This window comes from Hypomesus nipponensis, chromosome 25 (assembly GCF_054491055.1).
Source record: "Hypomesus nipponensis isolate SF chromosome 25, ASM5449105v1, whole genome shotgun sequence".
Classification (NCBI taxonomy): Eukaryota; Metazoa; Chordata; class Actinopteri; order Osmeriformes; family Osmeridae; genus Hypomesus; species Hypomesus nipponensis.
This window is the reverse complement of record NC_140385.1, coordinates 3535474-3561662: the sequence shown is the minus strand read 5'-3', so window position 1 is coordinate 3561662 and position 26189 is coordinate 3535474. Positions and strand designations below refer to the sequence as shown.

Here is a 26189-nt window from a genome sequence, read left to right as displayed (position 1 = left end):
CCTTCACATTAACGGCAGACAGCTACCGGTGTTACCGGAGCTTAACGAGAGTGACTCCCTCTCTCTCTTTCTTGCTCAGCCTTACTTGCTGTCTCTCTCTATCTCCTACTCTCTCTTCCCCTCTCCCTCCCTCCCTCCCTCTCTCCTCTCCGCACAGAGTTAACAGGATGACTTATCAACCTGTCGACCGGGTAATGCATTCACCCGGTCTGTGTCCGGAGACCAGACAACCCCCCCTCCCCCCACCCCCCATCCCCTCACGCCACCCTACCCACCCCACACCCCACACCAAGCCCCGAAGCGGTGATGGGTGAATGGATGATCCCTCTCTCCTCCTCTAGCTCTCTCTTTCCAGCGCTCTCTCCCACCTCACTTTCTCTCTCTCTCTCTCTCTCAGAGTGAGTCCCGCTCACTCTTTGTAAACCTCGTTCAGCCTCATGATTATTGTCAGTGTATGTGTGCGTGTGTTCGTGTTTGAGGTGTATGTGTGTGTCACTGTTTGCTGTGTGTGGTTGTATATGACTGTGTGTGTGTGTGTGTAGGTACGTGGATGTACATGTACATGTGTGTGTGTGTATGTGTGCTGGTCACAGCCGAGAGAGCTAACATGAGGTGTTTATACAGACTATCAGGTCGGCCAAGCTGCATCTGTTGCTCCTGACCAATGACCACCATCTCCCCTCTGCAACACACCGACGTCAAGTATGTGTGTGTGTGTGTGTGTGTGTGCAGTTTGTATGCTTGCAGTGTGTGTGGTGTGTGTGTGTGTGTGTGAGTGTTTCTGTGTGTCGTTGGTATGCTAGACGTGTGTGTGTGTGTGTGCAGTTTGTATGCTGGCAGTGTGTGTGGTGTGTGTGTGTGTGAGTGTTTCTGTGTGTCGTTGGTATGCTAGCTGTGTGTGTGTGTGTGTGTGTGTATGTGTGTGTGTGCAGTTAGTATGCTGGCAGTGTTCTAACAGGGGATTCAAGTAAAGGACAAAAAAACAGGAAATATGTTGTTTTAGCTGTGTGTGTGTGTGTGTCTGCATGGGGTCCAAACTGAGTTCAAAGCACCGTTGAGAATTACAGCAATCATTTGTGGTTTTCAGAGACAAGTCTTAAAACTGCTGTGGAAAACAAAAGGGAAGAGGGAAGGAGAGACGGAAGGAGGGAGAGAGAAAGTGGTGGAGAGAGAGAAAGAATGAGGGAGAGAGAATGAGAGAGAAAGACAGGGAATATAAATGTAAAGAGAGAGAGAGAGAGGAGGACGGAGGGGAGAAAGGAGAGGGCATTTCTCTTTCTTCATTTATATCCAACATGTGGCAGGAAACTCTCCATAAATACCTCTGTACTTCTCTCTGTTACCTGGTTCCCTGTGCCCCTCCTCTTCCCATCCCTCTATCCCCCCATCCCCCTGCCAGGTCAATCATTGATTGTGTTGGGGAGATGTAAAACAACCAGGAAGATTAGAGTTTGACACACATGAATGATTGTTGAGTCTAGGGACTATGTAAACACACAAACACGCACGCACACGCACTTTACATGCGCACACTCGATCTATGTCTGCAGGGCTCTCAAGTGTCACGCATTGAGCGTGTCAGTCACTCATTTCGGTCTTTTGTCACGCAATCCAGCCACACGTTGTATTTCTCATGCGGGAAAAAATATTTATGTTTAATATGCCGCACGGCAGCCGCTCTCACTTTGGAACCGGCAGGAATCAAGCGCGTCTCGCCTGGAAACTCCCCTGCCACTTATCTGCCAATCAAAAAGAAAAGAAGCCAATCATAAAATAGCACTATTGTATCTGGGTAAGATTTAACGCAATAAACAATGAAAAAAAAAGTATATCCTGGAATTGTTCACGTGATTCTGCTCTTAAGAAAGTTTCGTTCATCCACAGAGCAAACCGCTGGAGCTCAAGCATCACTTTGAGCATAGAGTAAGTCACGATCTCCTGTTTTAATGTTACAATTAATTTACAACTTGTTTGACACAAACAACAAACTGTAACTGATAACCAGGATCCAGTTCCTACGGTGTGTTTACCTTCTGGGATGGCTGTTAGTTTAACAGACCGGTTAAACACAGCTAGAGAGCATCTACAAAATGAGTAAATTTTACAAGTTCAAACACAGATTCTCTCTCTCTCCCCCCCCCCCCCCACCACCACACACACACACACACACAGAAATCGAATAGATACTTTGTATTTGGTTTAATTGTCCCTGAAGCCCTAACGGGGGCGGTGTCACTCTTGCCTGTATTCAAAACTTGAGAGCCCTGTCTGTCTCTCTCTCTCTCTCTCTCTCTCTCTCTCTCTCTCTCTCTCTCTCTCTCTCTCTCTCTCTCTCTCTCTCACACACACACACACACACACACACATTGTAGTCACATATTATGTTCTTGTTTGTTTTTAACCCGTTCAGGAGTAGCGTCGCACATGTGTGATCGTTCGAAAGCGGGCCCCACAGTGTGATTCTGAACATTCCAAGCAGACTATTTTCCGATAGACAAAAACTATATGACAAACGCTATAGTACGGCTTCAAAATGTACAATTAGGAGGCTAACAAGTAACACTAGCAGGTAGTAGCATAATTTGCTAAGAGTATTATGCTAGGTTGCTAGGTAACGGAAGCTAACTAAAGCTAGCTAGCTAGCTTCCGTTTTGGAAAAATAACTCTGGTGGAAGCGTCGGAAATATTTAGAACTCATTTTAAAGAGCAGATTAATTGGATTGGCGCTCTGAGCTCGGCTAGTGATGCCCGTGTGAATGGTGTCGTTAGATGCTCACGGGCTGAAATCGATTACTCTCCCTGAATGTTAAAGACATTCTAATCCATGTATTTCCTACTCCAGCGTGTGTGTGTTTTAACCATGTACAATACATAGCTGGATGCGCAAGTAATGTTGGTATGAAAAATTGAGAGTGATTGGCTTTTGTTTCCATGGCAACACAAACTTCATGTTATTCTTCTGTTCATCTCTCTCATTTTTCTGTTTCTTGCACTCTCTGTCACCTTCCCTTTCTGTCTGTTCCCCCCCCCCCTTCATTCTTCTTTCACTCACCTAAACAAACACACACAGATATTTCATTAGATTAATTGCAATTAATCGCAAAATTATTCAATCTATTTAATCTGTAAAAATGTTACCCCAATAAATGATTTTTGTGGAAATAACTGGATGATAATGTCTGTATAGCAAGTTCAGATGGAACACAACTTAAATTGTGAGGGAGTTTTATTCACTCACAAACTATACTGCTGTATAATAAACATCCACAAAATTAGATTTATTCTGGAATATAAAATGCATGTTGTCTCATAGCCTATTACGATATCCTGCTCCATAATATTCTAATCTCATCCAAACGTACTTCATATACTTAAACAACCACAGATTGACCTTAATATTGAACAATACAGTTTCTATCTTGTTGAACCAGCAGCTCGCTTCTTTTGCAAGTGTTGTCTGCCATATATTACTGGAGCAAACGCTGCTGCTGCTACCGCTCACGCCGCTACCGCTCACGCCGCTACCGCTCACGCCGCTACCGCTCACGCCGCTATCGCTCACGCCGCTACCGCCAACGCTGCTAGGTGTGCGCTTTGCTTGCATGTGATAGTTTACCCTGAAAGTGCCCCGGTGATAACTAAACTCATCCTGACAATCAGTACACACAGCCTTAGTTTTGTCAACCGAGCCGTCTCGGAACTTTTTGAAATGGAACTTCCCATCTAAAATCCCTCTCCATCATTCAGCTACCATTGGCAGTGGAAATCATGTGACGACGACAGATGATTCCCAGGGTCAAAAAGAAACCTGTGTTAAAGGCACAATTTTTTTGGTCGCGTTAAAATTAGATTGGATTAATGTGTTATTAGCGCGTTAACTTTGACAGCCCTAATTTATACACACACTGCTGAATTCTTGCCTCCCTTCACGCCTCCTTCTCGTGCCTCCCTATTTTATGAAACTTTCAGAGTATGTTGATCACATCTAGCAGTCGTTTGGATCCTTATTGACAAGGTGTGTTTGTGTGTTGATGTGTATGTATGCGTTCAATATATCCCTTTCCAGGGTTAGACTCAGACCTTCTGTGATCGATGATATTACTAGCAAAGGATCGTTGGAGTGTTTCCCTGTGTGTGTGTGTGTGTGTGTGTGTGTGAGTGTGAGTGAGTGAGTGTGTGTTTGTTTTCTTAACAGTTAGGGCAGCAGCTCGATGAGGGGCTGGAATCAAACACACACACACAAACACCATCCGTCTCTTATAAACACACACAATGTCTCACATACACACTCACACCTTTTCACACACACCATCTCTCTCACACCAACACGTCATCTCTCTCTCTCACACACACATCCTCTCTTACATACCATCTCTCTCACACACACATACACATAATCTCTTACCCACACACACACATACACCATGTCTCTCCAACCAGTGAGGAGTCAAATAAGCAGATGATTTAGATGAGATGAATCTGAATCCTGATTCACTGTAATTAAGAAGAGACAAACAGTATGTCTGTGTGAGAGTGTGCTCACAGTGTGTGTGTGTGTGTGTGTGGGCTGAGGGTGTGTGTGTGTGTGTGTGTGTCGGACAGTGTGTGTGTGCGCGTGTGGTCGTTCATAATACTGCATCAAGCAATGAAGGGTCATTAGACATTCTGTGTCCTTTACAAAGGTCACTTCCAACTACAGAAAGAGATTGTGTTTGTGTGTGTGTATGTGTGTGCCAAATGGTGGTTTGCCGAAAAGGCAAAGGAGAAATGGAGATAAAAAGAAGCAGAGAGCAGAGAAGCAGTGGATCGATGGAGGGTGTGTGATGGAGAGATCGGCTCTCTGCAGTACAGAGATAGATATCATAGAGGTCAGGAGTCAAGGTGTGTGTGTGTGTGTGTGTGTGCATAACAAAATGTTCCACTCTCTGGGGAATACGCTGGCTTCTGAGCAAAAGGATGGAGAGGGGGATAAGGGAGGAGTGTAAGAAGATAGGAGAGAAGGATGGATCAATGTGGTGTGGGGGGAAAAACAGACAGAGTGGGAGAGAGAGATGGAGAGGGAGAGGCAGAGAGAGAGAGAGAGAGAGAGAGAGAGGTAGAGAAAGAGAGAGATGGAGAAAGAGAGAGGTGGGGAGAGAAAGATGGCGAGGGAGAGGTGGAGAGAGAGATGTGGAGAGAGAGAGATGGAGAAAGAGAGGTGGAGAGAGAGAGATGGGGAAAGAGAGGTGGAGAAAGAGGTGGAGAGAGGTGGAGAGAGAGAGGTGGAGAGAGAGAGAGAGAGAGAGAGAGAGAGAGAGAGAGAGAGAGAGATGGAAAGTGGAGGAAACTGTAAAGTGAGAGGCCCGGGGTTAGATGGATGGAAAGAAAATCCTTAACATTATGTGGTTTCCCTCTCTCTCCTCTCTCTCTCTCTCTCTCTCTCTCTCTCTCTCTCTCTCTCTCTCCCCCTCCCTCTCCTGTGCTATGCCATTCAATCCTGCTCTCCTCTCTTCCACACACTCTCTCCATCTCCCTAGTCCAGACGGTGCCTGCTACTGAGGTGACAAGCACAACTTAGTCATACTCTCTCATATCTGTTCTCCTTCTCCTACTGTTTCTCTCCCTCTCTATCTCTCTTTCCATCTTCCTATCTCTCCATCTCTCTCCATTGCTATCTCTCCATCTCTCCGTCTCCGAATTGTGTTTCTTGGCATATGTTGGAGACATTTCAAACATCACGAAGCATACCGCATACTACACACAACACACACAACATGTGACACATACAAACATGTGACAGAAAAGAGACATGTGAAAGAGATGGAGAGAGAGAGAGAGAGAGAGAGAGGGAGAGAGAGAGAGAGAGAGAGAGAGAGAGAGAGAGAGAGAGAGAGAGAGAGAGAGAGAGGGAGGGAGGGATGGATGGAGAGGTAGAGGGAGAAATTGAGGGAGAGAGAGAAAGGGAGGGAGAGAAAGGGAGAGAGAGAGAGAGAGAGAGAGAGAGAGAGAGAGAGAGAGGGAGGGAGGGAGGGAGGGAGGGAGGGAGGGAGGGAGGGGGGGATGGATGGAGAGGGAGAGGGAGAGGGAGAAAGGGAGGGAGAGAGAGAGAGAGAGAGAGAGAGAAAGGGAGGGAGAGAAAAGGAGGGGGAAAGAGAGGCAGTGAAAAAGGAGAGTGAGTCATCACTCCCTTTGTCCTCCCTCCCTCCATCAACCCTTCTCATTCCCTCTATCCTTCCTCTTGCTTCCTATCCTGCACCCGTGTCTCCTTCTCTCCTTTCCTTCACACTCTCCATCATCTCTACACTCCATCTCCATGGTGACAGAGGCGGTCTCAAGGCAACAGATCATAGAGGAATGGTGGATTTTATCACACACAATCACACACCACACACGCTTTCTCTCTTATACCCACACACGCGCACACGCGCACACATGCAAACATGGACACACAAACGCACACACGCAAGCGCACGCACACACACAGATCAAGATCAGATCCTCAGTATTGTTTAAGGAAAATAAGTTTTACAATAAAGCTGGAAGCTTTTGTTCTCTCTCTCTCTCCTCCCTAAAGTCATAGACACCCACGGCCTTCATGGCGTTGCCATGGGGACCCCTGGAACTCCCAATTGGCTGGGACGCCCCGGTGCTCAAGCTCTGATTGGCAGCTGGGGGAAACGAGTCGTTCGGGCTCATTGGTATTCTGTGGCTCCATGGTCGAGGCGGTGTCTGGTGGGGCACGGTCGTGACGCGATGACCTCACGGGCCTGACTGCAGCCATACTCAGTCAATCTGCTCAGCTGTCAGGGATGGGTATAGCTCAGTGGTCTGAGTGTGTGTGTGTGTGTGTGTGTGTGTGAATTGCTTCTCTATTTTTGTTTGGGCTGTGCTGGCCTGTTTAGAAGTGTGTGTGTGTGTGTTGGTGTGTTAGAAGGTTAAGATTGTTTAATTGTCTCGCTGTTTGAAGGTCACAATCTATGACTCACCTTTTCTATCCCAGAGTACAACTGGGCACCGCTTATAACTCCTCTGACATGATATTATGCAGTAGTGCAATCATACACAGACACATACACACATACACACACATACGCATGCACACAAGCACGTACCCACATACACACGTGCACACACACCAAACACACATGCACACTAACTCTTGTATCACATACATTATTTATTCTCTCTCCATGTCTCCCACCCCCTTTCTCTCTCCTTTCTCCCTCTCCTTCTGCCTCTCTTCCCCTCCTCCTCCTTCTGCCTCTCTTCCCCTCCCTCTCCTTCTGCCTCTCTCCCCCTCCCTCTCCTTCTGACTCTCTCCCCCTCCCTCTCCTTCTCTCCCCCCCCCCCCCCCCCCCCAGGGTAAACCTGCATTAAGGTCCAGGGTGTTCTTCATTCTGGAAGGTTATGTAAATGCCAGCCTCAAGAAGTCTGGTCATCTTCACAAAGCTGTTCCACCTTCTAGTCCTGACAGTCTGCCTGTTGTGATGTCATCCAGTAGAATGTAGAATTTGACATCATAATGGAATGAATCCTATTATTACATAACTGTGAATGAATAGTCTGATTGCTGTGATGTCATCATCCCAGCACTTAAATGTGACATCTGGCTCTGTGTTTTGGAGGTGTGCGTTTGTTTTAACTTCCCTTTTTCCCCTCTCTCCCTCCATCTTTTCATTTCCTTCTTCCCCTCTCTTCCTCTAATTCATGCCTTCTCTTTTCTTTTTTTTTAGCTGTTGAGCTGTAAACATCTCTATATTTCCTTCAGCCCTCTCTCGGTTAGAATGTAAAATCTGGTGATTTATTTTCTCCTTTCCACCGATTCTGTATATATTAGCTCTGCCTCACTGTGTGTGTGTGTGTTAATCCCCAAAGACACAGCCAGTGAAATACTGCTCTAGCTAAATAGCATCTCCTCTCTCTCCTTCTGCATGGTGTTTGTGTGACATAAACAATGAAGAGAAAGCTGAAACACACACACAGACACACACACACACACACAGACACACACACACACACCGACACACACACACACACAAACACATCAACAACAGAAGGGATGACTAGCCTTGAGCAGCTTGGTGCCTCATTAGAAATGTTCTTTTGCATTTGGCCCCATCTCTACAGCTGTCATACTCCTGGCTCAACCTGCGTCACTCACTCACTCACACACACACACACACACGCACACACACACTCACCTTAGCTTTTCTTCAGCAGTCATGTTCCTCGCCCGTCTCCTACTCTCGAGAGACAGGTTGACGTGACCTTTGTAAGAAGACTGATGCTACTCCCCCAACGTGTGTGTGTGTCTGTGTGTGTCTGTGTGTGTCTGTGTGTGTCTGTGTGTGTCTGTGTGTGTCTGTGTGTGTCTGTGTGTGTAAGGAGTGGGGTATCACTAAACAGAAGATACCGCAAGTCAAGGTTTTTTTAATGGGAATTTTTCCTCTGCTGTGTGTGTGTGCACACGTGCGTTTCACATGCACATGTGTGTTGTGTGTGTGTTTGTAAGTAGGTGTTCCTGCCTTTTAAAGCAGAGTGGTGTGTATTTCTCTTGGGATGACATCACAGAGGATGACACAGAAGATTCTAGAATAGAACTCCTCAGCCTCCCTGAGCACCTGAACTCCACTGCACTACGCTACGCTGATGCAACATTCTGAAAGATAGAGGGAGAGAGAGAGAGGGAGAGACAGAGGGACAGAGAGGGGAAGAGAGAGAGAGAGATGGAGAGAGAGAGAGTTAGAGAGAGAGGGAGAGCTCCATTCAAGCTCAGCCCACTCAGAGAAGCACTTAGCTGTATTAGAACCATTCCAGATGATGTCACCCATCCAAAAGGTCTCTTGGAACCCGGCCAATCTGCTATTATGACATCATCCTGGCCGCACGCCGATGATGTCACCCTCAAGGGGCTCTCAGGACAGGACGGATTCTTCAAGAAGGTTCCGGAACCTCCTGAAAGGTTTTTCCAAGGTTCTGTTTTGTATGAAATCGCTGCACCCCACATGCATGCACGCGTACAGACACACACAGGCAGGCATGGACACACCACAGATGCATGCGCACACACACACACACACACACACGTACACACACAGTTGGACCATGAAATAAAGCACACACACACATTTTTCTGTTTAGTCAGAACTTGCCATGTTTTATAGAAGGTACATGTACATGTCATTCTGCCTTTGTGCTCCCAGAGAAACCCTCACTGTCTGGTCAGCTTCTCATCTTCCTCCTGTCTATCTGCACCACACACACACACACTTTCCAACACACACGCACACGTGCACACACACAATCTGTGCCCTTCTTTCATGCTATCTAGGTCTTCTTCCCCTGATATAATGACTTTATGAAACATCACTTTTACTTACAAAACAGACTCACAAGAAGCAACCAAAACAGAAAGATTTTTTTTGATAAATCTTTTACAAAATAAAAGTTCGGTAATAATCCACGTTTTACAGCGGTAGTATTGACAGGTGTTTGTGGTTGCCATGGACGACTGCTATGCGAAGGTACAAGAAGAAGAGGAACAGTTAAGACATTCTGCAATGCACACGGTTGCCGTGGCGATCATCGGCCCGTTGCCATGGAGAGAGCTGCGTTGCCCAGGCAGTCTTTGGAATCGCGTTAAGCCAGGATGTTGGGCGGGGTCATTCCCCCCCCCCCATTACCTCCATCACCCCCCTCTCCCTCTACCCCTCACCCCCTTCTCAAACCATAATCACCCCAAAGACTGAATGACTGACTGATTGGTAAATGACATCACGTTTAATCACCCACTCTCCCACCCCCACCCCCTCCCGCCCACCACCCACAGGGAGATAGTTCATTGGATTCCCCCAGTGCCCCAAGCCACGCCCGCAAAAAACGCTGCCCCCCCCGCCGCTTCCCCCTCCCCCCCGCCCGCACGGTGCTAGTCAGAGAGGGCGTGCCACTTGGCGATCTGGCGTCGGGGGTGGTCGCTGATCTCCCTCCAGTGCTCCCCGGGGGTCCCCGGCGCGGCCGACCCCAGGAGCAGGCGGCCCAGGACGGGCGTGGCGGCGGGCGCCCCCCCGGCCCCGGCTCCTCCCCGCTCCGAGTCCAGCAGCAGCAGCTCCACGCTGGCGTCCCTCAGGCCCGCCTCCCACGGCACGTCGAACACAAACAGCTCGTTGAACACGGGGTTAGGGGAGCACTTCTTGACGTGGGTCTTCTTCTTGCACACGCGCTTCTTGCCCTGGTACAGGTTCACCTTCACGTAGGGGTCTGGGGTGGTGGAGAGGGAGGGAGGGGAGGGGGATTCAATAAAGTGAATTCACAGCACTAGCTTTACATTAAACAATCATTATGTGTGTGTGTGTGTGTACCTGTTGGTCCGTGGTTGTCAGTCTTGGGCAGATGGCGGGCCTTAAGCACCACCAGGGTCAGAGTGCTGCTGGTGGACTGGTAGCACAGAGACAGAAGCAGCTCCCCTCTGCCTACTGCCTTCTACGGGGAGGGAGGGAGGGAGGGAGGGAGGGAGGGAGGGAGGGAGGGAGGGAGGGAGGGAGGGAGGGAGGGAGGGAGGGAGGGAGGGAGGGAGGGAGGGAGGGAGGGAGGGAGGGAGGGAGGGAGGGAGGGAGGGAAAGACAAATAAGAACTTCATAGATTCGTTCCTCCCTTCCTCTCCTCCCCCCTCCTTCTCAGGAGTCGGGGTGGATCCACCATCACACCTCTTATTACCCAGCAGCCTCAGCTGCGCCAACAAGCTCAGACCCACGAGACCGCGACCTCACTATACGCCTCGTCACCATGGTGATGAGCTCCCTGTGTGGTGTCACTGTCAGCTTAGCGAGAGGGTTCATGCAGAGATTACCATGATGAAGTGATATTTACACTGAGAGAGATGAGTGGAGGACGCTACTGGCTGCAGATGACTTGGAGAGAGACAGGAGGAGAGAGAGATGGAGAGGGCGACAGGAGGAAAGATGGAGGAGAGAGAGATGGAGGAGGGAGAGAAGGATGGATGAAGAAGAAACAAAGAAAGAAAGGAGGAGAGGAAGAGTTGGACCAAAGATACTGAGAGATGGAGCCCGAAAAAAGATGTTGGGATCATATATTGTAATCATATATTGTATGAATTTATTAAATATGTATTTACACCATCTATGTATCCTACTACACAGATATACCATATAAACAGTTTGCATACACATGCTATTGATAATCTACATGTCAAAATAAACTAGTATTTCTACGTTATATTACATCTATATAATATATCTATATATATGATATGACCCTTTGTCTTTGTGTTATGTAGTGTTTAGCAGCTGTAGTGGGTGTGTTATTCGACTGCATAAAGACTCTGTTAGAATCAGGGCAGGAGATACTTAAAGACTCTGAATCTGATTTCCATGAAAAACACAAATATTGCTTTCTGGAGAAGCTCACTTGGCTTTGCTTCCAGCTAAATACAGTTTCTTCACACCCTTGATACACACACACACACCGTCATTTCCTGCCTCTGTTGTGACTGGTCCCTGGGGTCTCTGGTCTAGGAGAGAGGCGCTGGCTGTCTGCCTATGAGATATCGATCTGCTCAGTAGCTTCTGCACACTCACACACACACAGACACACGCACACAATGCACGCCATTACGCGCACACACACTTTCTCTCAGACACACATTCTCTCTCTCTCTCTTACACACGCACACGCACACAGCTTCTCATTCTTAACCAGGTCCAGAAACGAGCCCCACCCTGTCAAACACAGAGACACACACAGGACACACACAAACAGGACACACACACAGGACACACACACAGGACACGCACACACAGGACACACACACACAAGGATGCACACACACATCCAAACACAACTACCTCTAGCTACACAGCACACTTTGCTTGAGTCTGTTTCTGATTCTATCACAGCTTTACTGTAGTTTAACTACGAGTCTATTGTGATCGTATTTCAAATCTGTTGTCATGACAATCCAGGTGTGAGTTAGTTAGTTCTATATTCTCAAAACAACCAATTCCTGTGCCTCATGCAGCCACACACACGCACACATCACTCACACACACCCCAGTACTACTGCAGCTGAAATCAGATCTGATAAGTGTAAAATCCATAGTGCGGCTAGCTACTTTCAGGATGGTTTCCTGTTCCACTGCCAAGACGGCACATCTGAATGTTCCGGAGCACAGACGGCACATCTGAATGTTCCGGAGCACAGACGGCACATCTGAATGTTCTGGTGGTGCATTTGAGAACCACTGGGCATGTCAGGACTCAGCGAGAAGACGCCACACTACAGACAGGCTCTGTGGAACCCTTAGAACAGTCGGACAACCGTCTTGATGGGAGAACCCTCTAAATAAGAAAGGATGTGGAGGAAGAGGATGAGGATGTGGAGGATGATGCAGGGGGATGAGGGGGTGGAGGATGATGCAGGATGATGAGGGGGTGGAGGATGATGCAGGATGATGAGGGTGTGGAGGATGATGCAGGGGGATGAGGGGGTGGAGGATGATGCAGGATGATGAGGGGGTGGAGGATGATGCAGGATGATGAGGGTGTGGAGGATGATGCAGGGGGATGAGGGGGTGGAGGATGATGCAGGATGATGAGGGTGTGGAGGATGATGCAGGATGATGAGGGTGTGGAGGATGATGCAGGATGATGAGGGTGTGGAGGATGATGCAGGATGATGAGGGTGTGGAAGATGATGCAGGGGGATGAGGGGGTGGAGGATGATGCAGGATGATGAGGGGGTGGAGGATGATGCAGGATGATGAGGGGGTGGAGGATGATGCAGGATGATGAGGGTATGGAGGATGATGCAGGGGGATGAGGGTGTGGAGGATGATGCAGGGGGATGAGGGGGTGGAGGATGATGCAGGGGGATGAGGGGGTGGAGGATGATGCAGGATGATGAGGGTATGGAGGATGATGCAGGGGGATGAGGGGGTGGAGGATGATGCAGGATGATGAGGGTGTGGAGGATGATGCAGGGGGATGAGGGGGTGGAGGATGATGCAGGATGATGAGGGGGTGGAGGATGATGCAGGATGATGAGGGGGTGGAGGATGATGCAGGATGATGAGGGTGTGGAGGATTATGCAGGGGGATGAGGGGGTGGAGGATGATGCAGGATGATGAGGGGGTGGAGGATGATGCAGGGGGATGAGGGGGTGGAGGATGATGCAGGATGATGAGGGGGTGGAGGATGATGCAGGATGATGAGGGTGTGGAGGATTATGCAGGATGATGAGGGTGTGGAGGATGATGCAGGGGGATGAGGGGGTGGAGGATGATGCAGGATGATGAGGGGGTGGAGGATGATGCAGGATGATGAGGGTGTGGAGGATGATGCAGGGGGATGAGGGGGTGGAGGATGATGCAGGATGATGAGGGGGTGGAGGATGATGCAGGATGATGAGGGTGTGGAGGATTATGCAGGGGGATGAGGGGGTGGAGGATGATGCAGGATGATGAGGGGGTGGAGGATGATGCAGGATGATGAGGGTGTGGAGGATTATGCAGGGGGATGAGGGTGTGGAGGATGATGCAGGGGGATGAGGGGGTGGAGGATGACGCAGGATGATGAGGGGGTGGAGGATGATGCAGGATGATGAGGGGGTGGAGGATGACGCAGGATGTGGAGGACGACGCAGGATGTGGCCTCACTCACCCTCACGTTCCTCTTGATGATCTCCCGGCTCATGAGGACGCGCCCCTCCGACAGGTCGATCCCGGCCAATGGGACGAGGGTCTCCCCAATGACCTCGTCGCGGGAGAACCTGTCGAAGCTCAGGACGTTGAAGTGCAGGGACAGCCCGGGGACGCCGGCCAATGGCACGCCGTAGAAGCTGAAGGTCTCGTCGAAGGCGGGGTCGAGGGTCTTGCGGAGCACGCGGGTCTTGACGCGGTGCTTCTTCTCCGGCAGCAGGGTCAGCTTGATGTAGGGGTCGGAGGTCAGCGACTGCTCGTCGGTGGGGGTGAGGCCGTGGGCCTGCTTGATGTGCACCACCAGGGCCTTCTTGTCCTCCTGGTAGTCCAGGGAGAAGGACAGCGTCCCCAGGCCGGCCTCGGAGGCCTCGTCCTGGGGTCGGTCCAGGGCCGGCGTGGGCGCCTGACTGGAGAAGCTGCTTTCACAGGGGGAGGCGAGGGCGAGAACCGGGTGGGGGGACGGGACTTCTAGATCTGGGGAACTGCGGACCTTCTGGGTGTGGCTGGGCTTGGTGAAGTTCCCGTTCAGGTCCCTCTTATCCAGGTCCAGGTGGAGACTGGTTCTGCCCCCCGGTGGACTGGAGGCCTGCCTGCAGTTGCCGTTGACGTCGATCTTGGGGTCGTTGGTGTCCGACTTGGTCTCTGCGGCGGAGGCGGCGAACTTCTTCTTGTTGGCGCTGAGGCCTTCTGGGTAAATGTCGACGCCTTTGAGCATGTGCACAAACTTGTAGGGCGGGGTCTTGGGGGTCTTCTTGCGCTGGCAGCAGATCCAGGCGAAGATGGAGACACTGAAGACCAGGCCGAACACGCTCACCACCGCCACGCTCACCGGGAACTCTGCTACAGGGGGGAGGGAGAAAGAAAGGGAGGGGAGGGGGAGGGGAGGGGGGGGAGAGAGGGGGGGGAGGGGGGAGAGAGGGGGAGAGAGGGGGAGAGGGAACAAAAACAAACGACAATGAATAAATCATGGTCTCAGTTCTGCCCTCCTGTTGGTGTCAGGTTTAGTAATTCATCAACCTGACAAAAACACACAACATTGCCACCCTGTAGCCTCCTTACCTCCTCATCTCCTCACCTCCTCGTCTCCTAACTTCCTCATCTCCTAACTTCATCTCCTAGACACTATCTAGTTGATCATAGTGTGTTTCTATGAGTTCTATGAGTTCAACTGAAGTATATTGTAGTTCTATCACAGTACCATTGGAGTTGTAGTGGTGGTTCTATTGTAGTTATGTGGTGGTTCTATTGTAGTTCTGCTGACAGCTGTGAGCCATATGTGACCAGTTGTCTAGCTGCATCACAGCTTTGTTGTGATGAGGCAGACACCAGACAGGCAGACAGACAGACAGACAGACAGACAGACAGACAGACAGACAGACAGGCAGGCAGGCAGGCAGGCAGGCAGGCAGGCATGCAAGCAGACAGACAGACAGGCAAGCAGTCAGACAGTCAGTCAGACAGACAGACAGACAGACAGACAGGGGAGGGTGTAACTCAATGGTTAGAGCATTTGACAGCAGATCAGCAGGTTACAGGTTCAAATGTGCTGTTCTGTCTTCTACTTTGGATAAAACCAGACTGATCAAATCTCATGACTGGCAAATACAGTCATAGATCGTACATGAATTTCTCAGCAACTGCACAGAGGGGTGGAGGCCAGGCCAGGGCAGCACAGAGGGGCGGAGGCCAGGCCAGGGCAGCACAGAGGGGCGGAGGCCAGGCCAGGGCAGCACAGAGGGGCGGAGGCCAGGCCAGGGCAGCACAGAGGGGCGGAGGCCAGGCCAAGGGCAGCACAGAGGGGCGGAGGCCAGGCCAGGGCAGCACAGAGGGGCGGAGGCCAGGCCAGGGCAGCACAGAGGGGCGGAGGCCAGGCCAGGGCAGCACAGAGGGGCGGAGGCCAGGCCAGGGCAGCACAGAGGGGCGGAGGAGATGATGGGCACTACCCACATCGTTAAAAGCGTCTGATGAGTCATGAGAAACGCTGATGTTGCTCTGACTAAGCTGCCCAACGTCAAGATGAGGCCCAGGCTCTGTGATGCTCCAGGTAAACACTGACTAACACCTGGGTACTGTGTACAGTACACTCTGGTTTCATGTTCTCTACCAAATAGAACATAGAATAGATAGGATCTGGAGCTCGTAGATCGCTACTGATGAATCTGGCTGGATTTGTATTTGGGGGAACGTGCGTGTGTGTGCTGTGTGCTGTGTGTGTTGTGTGTGTGTTGTGTGTAATCTATGAATCTTACAGGCTTTTTCTTTATCCTGGAGTACCCTGACACAAAGGCAGGTTCCATAATCTCCCATTAGGCCAAGGCAACCCCACCTCTCTCCCTCCCTCTCTCTCTCTCCCCCCCCCCCTCCCCAAACACACACACACACACACACACCCTTCTCCTGCAGTGAAAGTACTCCAGAGATGAAACTGGAAATTTCCGACAGTGAAAGGGTGCCGGGTAGAATAGAAAACACACCCACGCGCACACACCGCAGGGACTAACTGTTACACAGACACTGAAACCTGCAAAAACTCCTGATTTTAACAGTCCATACGAAATTAAACTAATTCAACCAAATGAAACAGGTGTAATACGGCAATTCCGAAAGATGGAAAGTGCCACGTCAAAACCATGCTAGTCAAACTGATAGACAGGATCTTGTTAAAATATACACCAACAAGTACGTTAGGCGTCTGATTAATCAATTAATAAAATTATAGTGTATTACTAATAGTCTATTATGTACAATGATCAAATCGTAGCTTGGATTAAGTCAGAACGTGACAACGGTGTCACGAGCAGATGGACGAGGCATCGGGAGACCGAGCACACACCTGCTGTAAAAACACAGGACACAATCCGCCCTCATCACTAAAGACCTGGACACCAGCGCTCTCTCCTCGTCACCCTAGGACCTCGCGGCAGGCTTCTACTTACCGAACTGCTGCGTTCCTTCCGCCACCATTGGAGCCATATTTCCCGCCCGCTTGCGCGCTCTGTCCAAGGTGCTGAAACGGTCGGAGACGCCTTTTCTTCTTCTCCCCCTCTTGCGGTCTGACTACCGGCTCACGACTCTCTTATTCAGCCTTCAGAAATCCGTTTGTTTCGGTACCTCCGCGACTGAGAATAGCCTTGTATTTTGGAAAATGATCAATAATTAATCTGTCTGTAATGGAGTTTGAATAATTCAAACGCCGTGTTCTTTACAGAGAACACAAATATGGCATGCGCCAGAAGGATTCTCGTTTACCTTCCCTTCGCGGTTCGCACCCTGCTCGTGTTGTTACTCTGCGCTATGATCGTTTCTGAGGCGGCACCACCCCGCTCCCCCTCCCTTTCTCTCTCCTCAAAGCATCTCTCACCCCCCCCCCCCCCCCCTTTCCCCCGTTTGCGCTGAGTTCATCGCTGACGCAGTTGTGACGAAGACGGAGGTAAAATCACGGCCTCGGTGAAACGGCACAAAAAGCCAGTCAATATCCCTGATTGACGTGTCGTCTGCCGATAAATTGGACCTGTTTGTGTGTGTGTGTGTGACTAAACCTAACTGGTAATCTCTGAGGGTTGTGGTAGTTACTTATCAACATATTTTATAACGATCGTAGTATTATTTACAGTGGCCATAGTTAAAGGGTTCCACTTTAACGACCTCGGGTAATATCAACTCAGCCGACGACTGAAAACAGAAAATTAAAGAGAGAGATAGGGAGAGACTTGAACTTGAAATCAATCCAAACAACCTGTGTGATTGCGCTGCCCTCTGGTGGTAAATGTGCAACATTGCATTGAGAAAGAAATGAGTGATGGAGTGAAGAGAGGAATAAAGAAAGAGAATGAGAAAAGGAGAACAGGAGAGAAAGGGAGGGGTGGAGACAGAGAGAGAGGCTGGAGATGAATAAGAGTCAGAAACACAAATCCTTATTCAACAGTCTAAATAATGAGAGATGTCTTTCAGCTTCACATGTCTTTATTCAGCTGTTCAGGTCGATTATAACCAGCAGGAGTTCAAAGTAGCAGAGAGACAACTATGAACTGATTACTTAAACAGAAGTCACATACAATCACAATATAATCATTTACAGCTGTAATTATAGAACGAAAGAACAATGATTATCAACCAACTAAACCAGTAACAGGGTTCTGTATGATGGTATGAAGGTATCACTCCTCTACAAGACCCTCTACCACAGCTTCAGAATCTCTGCACTGGCATTATTGTAAAGCCAAAACCCAGGGTAGAGTGTCTGGGTGAAGGTGGTCTGGACTCTGTGGAGGAGGGTCACTGTGTCAGAGACGACACTGTAGAAGGACAGAGTACCTGCCTTGTGATCCAGGTACACTCCTACAGTTTCAACACTGTCATGTATGAGTTTATAATGACTATTGTAGCACCATAAACTCTAGGACTTGTCATTGTTACCAAAGTAAGAGCTGTTGTAGTTTATCCTGCTGATGTCTTTATATGAGACTGCTACTTCAACATAGTCACCTCTCCACTCCACCTCCCAGTAACAGCGTCCAGACAAAGCCTTTCTACACAGTACCAGCCAGCACATGGTGAACCTCTCTGGGTGGTCAGGATATGGATGCTGCTTCTGTACATGTGTCACCTTCCTGTTCTCCTCAGACAGAGAGAGGTTTCTATGTAATGTGTTTGGGTCCAGAGCGAGCTGACAGAAATCTGGGAGCAGAGCAGAGACCAGATCAGAGTTAATAACACGTCCATTTATGTGTCCCCATGTTAAAGCTGCTGTTGTTCTGGATCAGATTCATCATTCAACACGTGTCAGTGGAGAGAGACCTGGACACTTCAGAGACTCACATGATAAGAGGTCTGCTCTGGTCTTGGGCTCTGGAGGCAGGAACACATCCACTGTGGAGACTGGAGACACACACAAACGTATACACACACACAAAGCGTAGACACCCACATAAACACATTCAAACACACACACACACACACACACAAAACAAGCAGAGATATACACAAACACTCATACACAAACATACACAAAGACAAAGTCGTCATTATCAAAGCCAAGATAACACAAACAGGCTAACAGTAGTGGGTGACATTGATAATCTTTATAGGTTTTGCTTTGTGTGTTACAATCTGATGTTTTTATAAAACTGCCCTGTGGAGACCTGGACACTTCAGAGACTCACACGGTAAGAGGTGTGCTCTGTTCTTGGACTCTGGAAGCAGGAACACATCCACTGTTGAGACTGGAGACATACACACTAACCCCCACAAATACACACACACACACAAAGGCACATGTGCAAACAGACACCAACTCCAAACACTCAACTTATTGTTTTTGATTGAACATTGTCTTGGTGTATTACATATAAGTCACACTAGTAAACCAGAAAGCTTTTAAAGGAGGAACTTTCTACTATAAACAAAGTCTAGGTCCATGAGGCTTACTGTAATGTGCTGTTCCTCCAGACCTGCTGTGTTTAACCAGCTCACCTGTGGTGGAGATGTTGGACCACTCTCTCTGGATCAGCTCCTCTAGTTTGTCTCTCAGCTCAGAGACCACCTCAGTCACATGTTTGAAGTACTGAAGAGGAGGAACAGAGATGATACACTGGTACTGGAGAGAGACTGGTACTTCTGGAGAGAGAGAGAGAGAGAGAGAGAGAGAGAGAGAGAGAGAGAGAGAGAGAGAGAGAGAGGGAGGGAGGGAGGGAGGGAGGGAGAGGGAGGGAGGGAGGGAGGGAGAGGGAGAGGGAGAGGGAGAGGGAGAGGGAGAGGGAGAGGGAGAGGGAGAGGGAGAGGGAGAGGGAGAGGGAGAGGGAGAGGGAGAGGGAGAGGGAGAGGGAGAGGGAGAGGGGAGAGAGAGTTAAGGTGAGATGGACAGACAAATCACACACACAAACACACACATTACTATTCACAGGTTAAGTAGATGACAGCATCGACAGTGAGAGTAGCTTCAGATCTGAGCTGCCAGGGTAGTCTAGTTACCTGGAGGAAGTGGATGTTGTCCTCTGTGTGTGAGAGCTTCTCCAGCTCAGCGTCTCTCGTCCTCACCTCAGCTATCTCCTGCTCCAGTCTCTCCAGCAGTCCTTCAGCCTGACTCACTACTGCCCCCTGCTGGGCTCTGATAAGATCCTTCACCTCAGAGCGCCATCTCTCAATGGAGCGGATCAGCTTAGTGAAGATCCTCTCAATGTCTTTCTCTGCTCGCTGGCCAGAGAGCTGGAGAGAGAGAGGGGTAGAAGGGGCGGGGGGAAGAGAGAGAGAGATAGAGAGAGGGTGAGACAGAGAGAAAAAAAGAGAGGGAGAAAAATATACTCTGGGTCTTTCACAACTATTACGCCCTTAGGGTAGCCACGGGATTACGAGGCTTCTTGCGCGAGCTCTGACAGTAGAGAGAACTGTCATTGGTCGACCGCCTTCTCAGTGTTGCCAGATGCATGATCATAATCCTCCTAATTCAGATGGTGTGGCATGCAATACACGACCAGCAGCGCCCCCCCCCCCCCCCCCCCCCCCCCCCCCCAGTGACGCGACGAAGTGTCCTCTTTTTCACAAACTCAAATCTGGTCACCCTAGCACAGCTTCAGTAGTGGAGATCTGATGCTGACCTTGAGAGACTCCACAGCCTGTTGGAGCTCCTTCAGCTCCATCTCTCTCTGCTGGACTCTCTGCTGGACTTCCTGCTGACTCAGGACCAGCTTGTCCTGGAGAACAACACACATGACAACAACACAGTAGGAGTTACAGTACAGGACTCTGGTGGAGAGGACCTCTGTCAGAACACACTGAACACCAACACTGAACACAGCTGGTGTTGAACAACTGAATATCCAGTACAGTCATGTGCTATATGGGTTAGAGTTAAGGTAGTCATGTACAGGTTATTCGGTTGTGATGGTACTTCACACCATGTATCCAGTTAGCTTGGTTATAAAACTTTTCCTGCACTTGTTGAATATGTGTAGTGCTCTATATAGACCAAGCAAGAGTTCAGACTTTGGACTCATATGAGATCAGTAACAGTGTCATTAATGTTTAGTGATGGTAGTGTTTGATCTAGTGCAGTGGTGATACGTTCAATAATCTAGCTTGATATAATATTGTAGCATTCTCTATTCTACATCATTCATAACCTGTTCACACATCACATGCAAGTAAAGCTGCAATATATATCTCTTTTTTTATTCTACACTGCATTTACGATAAACATCCATTATTCCGTTCTCTATGCTTTCATATTTTAAGTTAGTTACTCAGTCACCAAAGAATGGATCTGGTCTCACCTGTTTCTCCTTCCTCTCAGTTTTGGCTGACACCGTGTCATGGCCTTTATGTTCATCCATGGTACACTGATAGCAGATACACTGCTGGTCTGTCCGACAGAAGACCTCCAGCAGCTTGTCATGACTGGAGCAGATCATCTCCTGCACAACTCCATGCTGGGCCATGCTGGAGTGGTAGTGACGGTCGCCGGTTCTCACACAGAAACACGAGTGGAGAGATTGAGCGAGAGAAAGATAGATTACTTTCGTTTCTTCAGAATAACAACAGTTGTGGGAGGAGGGAGTGATTTCCTGGTTCTGTCAGAGGGTGGAGTTTAGGAGGGACGGAGATGAGAGAAAAAGAGTATGATAGTTATAACCAGGTGGGTCCACACCCTGGCCATGGTACACTTAGTAAGTTACAGAAAAAAAAGATAAGATGCAGATAAGTCACCTCACCTGAGATGGTTTGGTTGGTGTGTCCAACATTTTCAGCCATGTATCAGGGAGGTCACATATTCTGAGGACACTTATCCGGTCCAGATGTAAAAAAAAAAAAAGGTTGAAGAAAAAGTATTGAAACTAAAAAATATATCTATTTTCTAACCTTCTGAAACTGCTTTCAAACTTTTCAAACTTTTTTTTCAAACTTTTTCAACAGCTATCAGAATATATGACCTCTTGTGACAAGACACAGACCCACCGCAAAATGTTACTCTTAGCCGACATCCTCAGACACCTGGGATGGACTACTCCACCTTCCACATCTCAGATTTCACATACAGAACAGAAATGTCGTGGGGGTGCATTTTCAAAGCAGGACTGTGTTGGGCCTTGCCACAAAATGCACCCTCAGCTAACTTCGGAAAGTGCCAGCCCCAGCCCCAGCCCCAGCCCCAGCCCCAGCCCCAGCCCCAGCCCCAGCCCCAGCCCCAGCCCCAGCCCCAGTCCCAGCCCCAGTCCCAGCCCCAGCCCCAGCCCCAGCCCCAGCCCCAGCCCAAGTCCCAGCCCCAGCCCCGGTCCAGTCCCGGTCCCAGCCCCAGTCCCAGTCCCAGTCCCAGCCCCGGTCCAGCCCCAGCCCCAGCCCCAGCCCCAGCCCCAGCCCCAGCCCCAGCCCCAGTCCAGGCCCAGCCCGAAACAGCCTCATCTCCAGACTAAACTTTAATATAATTTTGTTGGATTGTGGTCATCTGAATGCCTCATATAAACTGTGTTTCAATGTTGGACTCTAGATGGAGCTATTTGTGGGCAAAAAGCTCCATCTAGTGATATCAGAATCATGTTAACTGTACCTGCAGAAGAGACTGTACCTGCTCAGCAGACTGTACCTGCAGAGGAGACTGTACCTGCTCAGGAGACTGTACCAGCTCAGCATACTGTACCTGCACAGGAGACTGTACCTGCTCAGGAGACTGTACCTGCTCAGCAGACTGTACCTGCACAGGAGACTGTACCTGCACAGGAGACTGTACCTGCAGAGGAGACTGTACCTGCTCAGGAGACTGTACCTGCTCAGCATACTGTACCTGCACAGGAGACTGTACCTGCACAGGAGACTGTACCTGCAGAGGAGACTGTACCTGCTCAGGAGACTGTACCTGCTCAGCATACTGTACCTGCACAGGAGACTGTACCTGCAGAGGAGACTGTACCTGCTCAGCAGACTGTACCTGCACAGGAGACTGTACCTGCAGAGGAGACTGTACCTGCTCAGCAGACTGTACCTGCAGAGGAGACTGTACCTGCTCAGCAGACTGTACCTGCAGAGGAGACTGTACCCTCCCAGGAGACTGTACCTGCAGAGGAGACTGTACCTGCAGAGGAGACTGTACCTGCTCTACATACACACACACACACACACACACACAGGACTCAACCACTCTAAATAACTCATGGACACACTTAAAGTGCAATAACTACTGTGCAATATTTATATTCGGTTATTTATATTTGGTCTCCATATGCAACTGGTGTTATTTTTTACATTTACATTCAGTCATTTAGCAGACGCTCTTATCCAAAGCGACTTACAGTAAGTACAGGGACATTCCCCCCGAGGCAAGTAGGGTGAAGTGTCTTGCCCAAGGACACAACATCATTTTTTTGGCATGGCAGGGAATCGATCCAGCAACCTTCTGATTACTAGCACTGCTCAGCCGTTTGACTCCTTTTTAAGATCTTTTTTAATATATATTGTACTAACTTTGTAAATATCTATGTATACTTCTGTCCACTTTGCTGCTGCAATGCCCGAATTTCCACATAGTGGGATGAACGGTATATCTTGAAAGGTATATCTTATCTTATCTTACATACAAGGAATTTGTTTTGGGTTAGGGTTGGAAGAGTGCACTAACCCCTAACCCTAACATCTCAACTACAATAGTGCATAATACAGTGCAGCATTAGTCAACACATAAAGCTTATACCAACTTCATGGTTGTGTATACTTCCCCTCCTCAGAGTGGATGAAAGAGACAAAGTTTGCCAGAGAGCCACCCTATGAATCGCTCAAAGTGAATGTCAGAGTGTGACAGAGAGAGGGGAGAGAGAGATGAAAGGAAGTGTGAAAGTGTGTGTGGGATTGAAGATGAGAAATGAAAGTGTCTAAATTACTGTTGAGGATATCCTGTATTGCTGAGGCGTGTTATTAGATTACATGAGCAATATTGGACGAGCAGAGTTAAGAAAGTCTCTGTGTTTGTTTTGTGAATCCATGTTGTTGAGCGAGAGTGTCGTGATTATCTGCACTTGTGTGCATTATATGAGGCTTTATGTGTATGTGTGTGTTTAATTGTTGGCAATGCCTGACAATGCCTGACAAACGGTATTTTACGAATTGTAGGCCTTTATTAAGTTATTTCTTGGCAGAACGACATTATTTTATTATATATACGTTCTTCAAGAAAGAGGGTGTGTGAGTGGATCACGATACGAAACGTCACGTTGGAGTCAAGTTTCATCAGCCAATTCGGAGTGCCGCGCGCAGTCGCATGTATGAGCTGCTAAAAGACAGTGAGAGTGAGCTTGAGTGGTGGTAAATAGTTGCACAGGAAATAACTCTCAGCAGCGTATGACAGAACATCTTAAACCGCATAGATCCAGTCGCTACCGGTTTATCGGCGCAATAAAGCCTACCTCGGTATCTGAGGTAGATTTGCCCACAACGATGAAGCAAACAGCTGCTATGCTATGCGGGTACGTACTCGCTGCATCACTCGTGAGATATTCTGCTTTACCCGTGCTTTATAAAGTAACCGTGGACGAGCCAGTTCGTTTGCCTTGCACCGGTTGTTCGTGCCATGATCCCGCTCGCTGGAGGTTAATTTATAAGGGCTATGAATATGGCAGCATTGAGAGGATTGTTGCTGTCAACGACAAATTGAATGAACTGTATGGTGACAGAATATCTATGCAAAGTCAGAATATATCCCACAATGTGCTCATCCTCCGTGCTCAGTACAACGATAGAGGATTTTATGAATGGATATGCGGGGAGACTGTGGTCGCAGAATATAAATTGGAAGTTCTAATTCCAGAAATGGTTTCTACCTTTGTCGGAGGGAACGCTTTACTTCGCTGCTTCTGCCATACTGTGGGACTGAATAACCCACTCGTTCATTGGAAAATACTTGATGGGAATGTCGTTGTGGAGGTGAATACTACCACCGGCACCGCGACCACTAATGCCGACTTCAAGGGGAGGGTGTCGGTGTCAAAGGATTGCCACAATAGCGGCAACTTTTCACTGGCGTTAAAGAACGCACGAGAATCTGACGCTGGTTTCTTCCACTGCAGTCTGGGGCAAGATCGGTGTTATCCAAATGTTGTCAAACTTCAAGTCACCAAAAAAGAAACGTCGCACTACGTTTTGGTTCCTTATTGGGTTGTCGTGTGTGGGGGGGTGATTTTGGCTGTGTACGGTTTTTGCATGTTACTGTACTTTGTAAAGAAATGCCTGAATAGGAGATCAGAAGAATCAGGAGATCGCCCGTGCGGATATGCCATGTGCCAGCTGGTCTCTAGTCCTCCACCATCAGCCCTGAGCTCAAAAAGCTAAGGCCAACAGGACTTAACTACAGACCCATCGCCCTGACCTGATCCATCACGGACCCTCTCCTGGGCCCCCTGCAGTTTGCCTACAGAGCTAATGGGTCTGCAGACGATGCAGTTAACATGGCCCTCCACTTCACCCTCCAGCACCTGGACTCCCCGGCATCCTATGCCAGGATCCTGTTTGTGGACTTCAGCTCTGCCTTCAACACCATCATCCCTGCTCTTCTTCAGGACAAGCTCTCCCAGCTGAAGGTGCCTGACTCCACTTGCAGGTGGATCACAGACTTCCTGTCTGACAGGAACCAGTGCGTTAAGCTGGGAACACAAGTGCTGATGGACCGGGAGTCAGAGCATCCTGGGAGTCAGATGGCTGAGCGGTTAGGGAATCGGGCTAGTAATCAGAAGGTTGCCGGTTCGATTCCCGGTTCGATTTCCCCTGGAAAATGACGTTGTGTCCTTGGGCAAGGCACTTCACCCTACTTGCCTCGGGGGGAATGTCCCTGTACTTACTGTAAGTCGCTCTGGATAAGAGCATCGCTAAATGACAATGTAAAATGTATGTAAATGATGCTACAAGCCGTTACCAGCAGAGAAGCTAACAAAGGATTTAAAAGCTAACAAATAATGACATGCATTACAATGGGAGTCTTACTGTGTCTCATAGAGAATAATCAATCTTCTTAAAGGGAAGTAAACGTTAATCCTACAGTGTTTAACTAGCATTAGAGATTATGATTAAAAGGAGACGGCTTGTGTTCGCGGTCTTTATCAGGGTGTTCAAACCCTATTAAGACTTTATTATTTGCATTGTATCTTGACAAATCACCTTTCAATAACAATACATTTGTAACTATTGAATGGTGCTGACACTGGTTTTATTCTTGTATTAATACGCCAAAGGTTTCATATAATATTTTCCCGTCCTGTTTCAAACTATTTATATTTTAAGTCAGGAAAAAGGTTAGATGTGTAGTACGACTATCTCAATTTATCCAGTTTTTTTTCATTTGCATGCTGTATTGTATTATCAGGTTACAGTGAATCACTAGTTTACAATCAAGGCCAGTCTCTGCTGTAGTTATTGTCATTCTTTGAGTAGAAAGGTAGTGTTCACAACTTCTTCCATTATGTAACTTTTTTATATATTTATAAAATAATGTTTTAAATTTGATACAGAATCATTTTAAGATGGCC

General features: G+C 48.6%; 1 protein-coding gene and 1 pseudogene across 2 annotated transcripts; both read right to left on the bottom strand.

The window, feature by feature from the left end:
- Positions 1-9894: 9894 nt before the first annotated feature.
- Positions 9895-16965, bottom strand: syt4 (synaptotagmin IV). The gene is made up of 4 exons (XM_084690939.1): positions 16629-16965; positions 13655-14532; positions 10338-10458; positions 9895-10236 (listed from the first exon to the last, which is right to left on the bottom strand). Exons 1-4 carry the CDS (start codon positions 16663-16665, stop codon positions 9905-9907), a joined length of 1368 nt encoding a protein of 455 aa, XP_084547065.1. The 5' UTR covers positions 16666-16965; the 3' UTR covers positions 9895-9904.
- Positions 16966-17646: 681 nt separating this feature from the next.
- LOC146221808 (tripartite motif-containing protein 16-like) lies at positions 17647-21532 on the bottom strand (annotated as a pseudogene). Its single transcript, XR_014746743.1, has 7 exons — positions 20961-21532; positions 20286-20381; positions 19663-19896; positions 19165-19308; positions 18511-18570; positions 18178-18369; positions 17647-17954 (listed from the first exon to the last, which is right to left on the bottom strand). The product of XR_014746743.1 is annotated as a tripartite motif-containing protein 16-like (transcript).
- Between the last annotated feature and the right edge of the window lie 4657 nt (positions 21533-26189).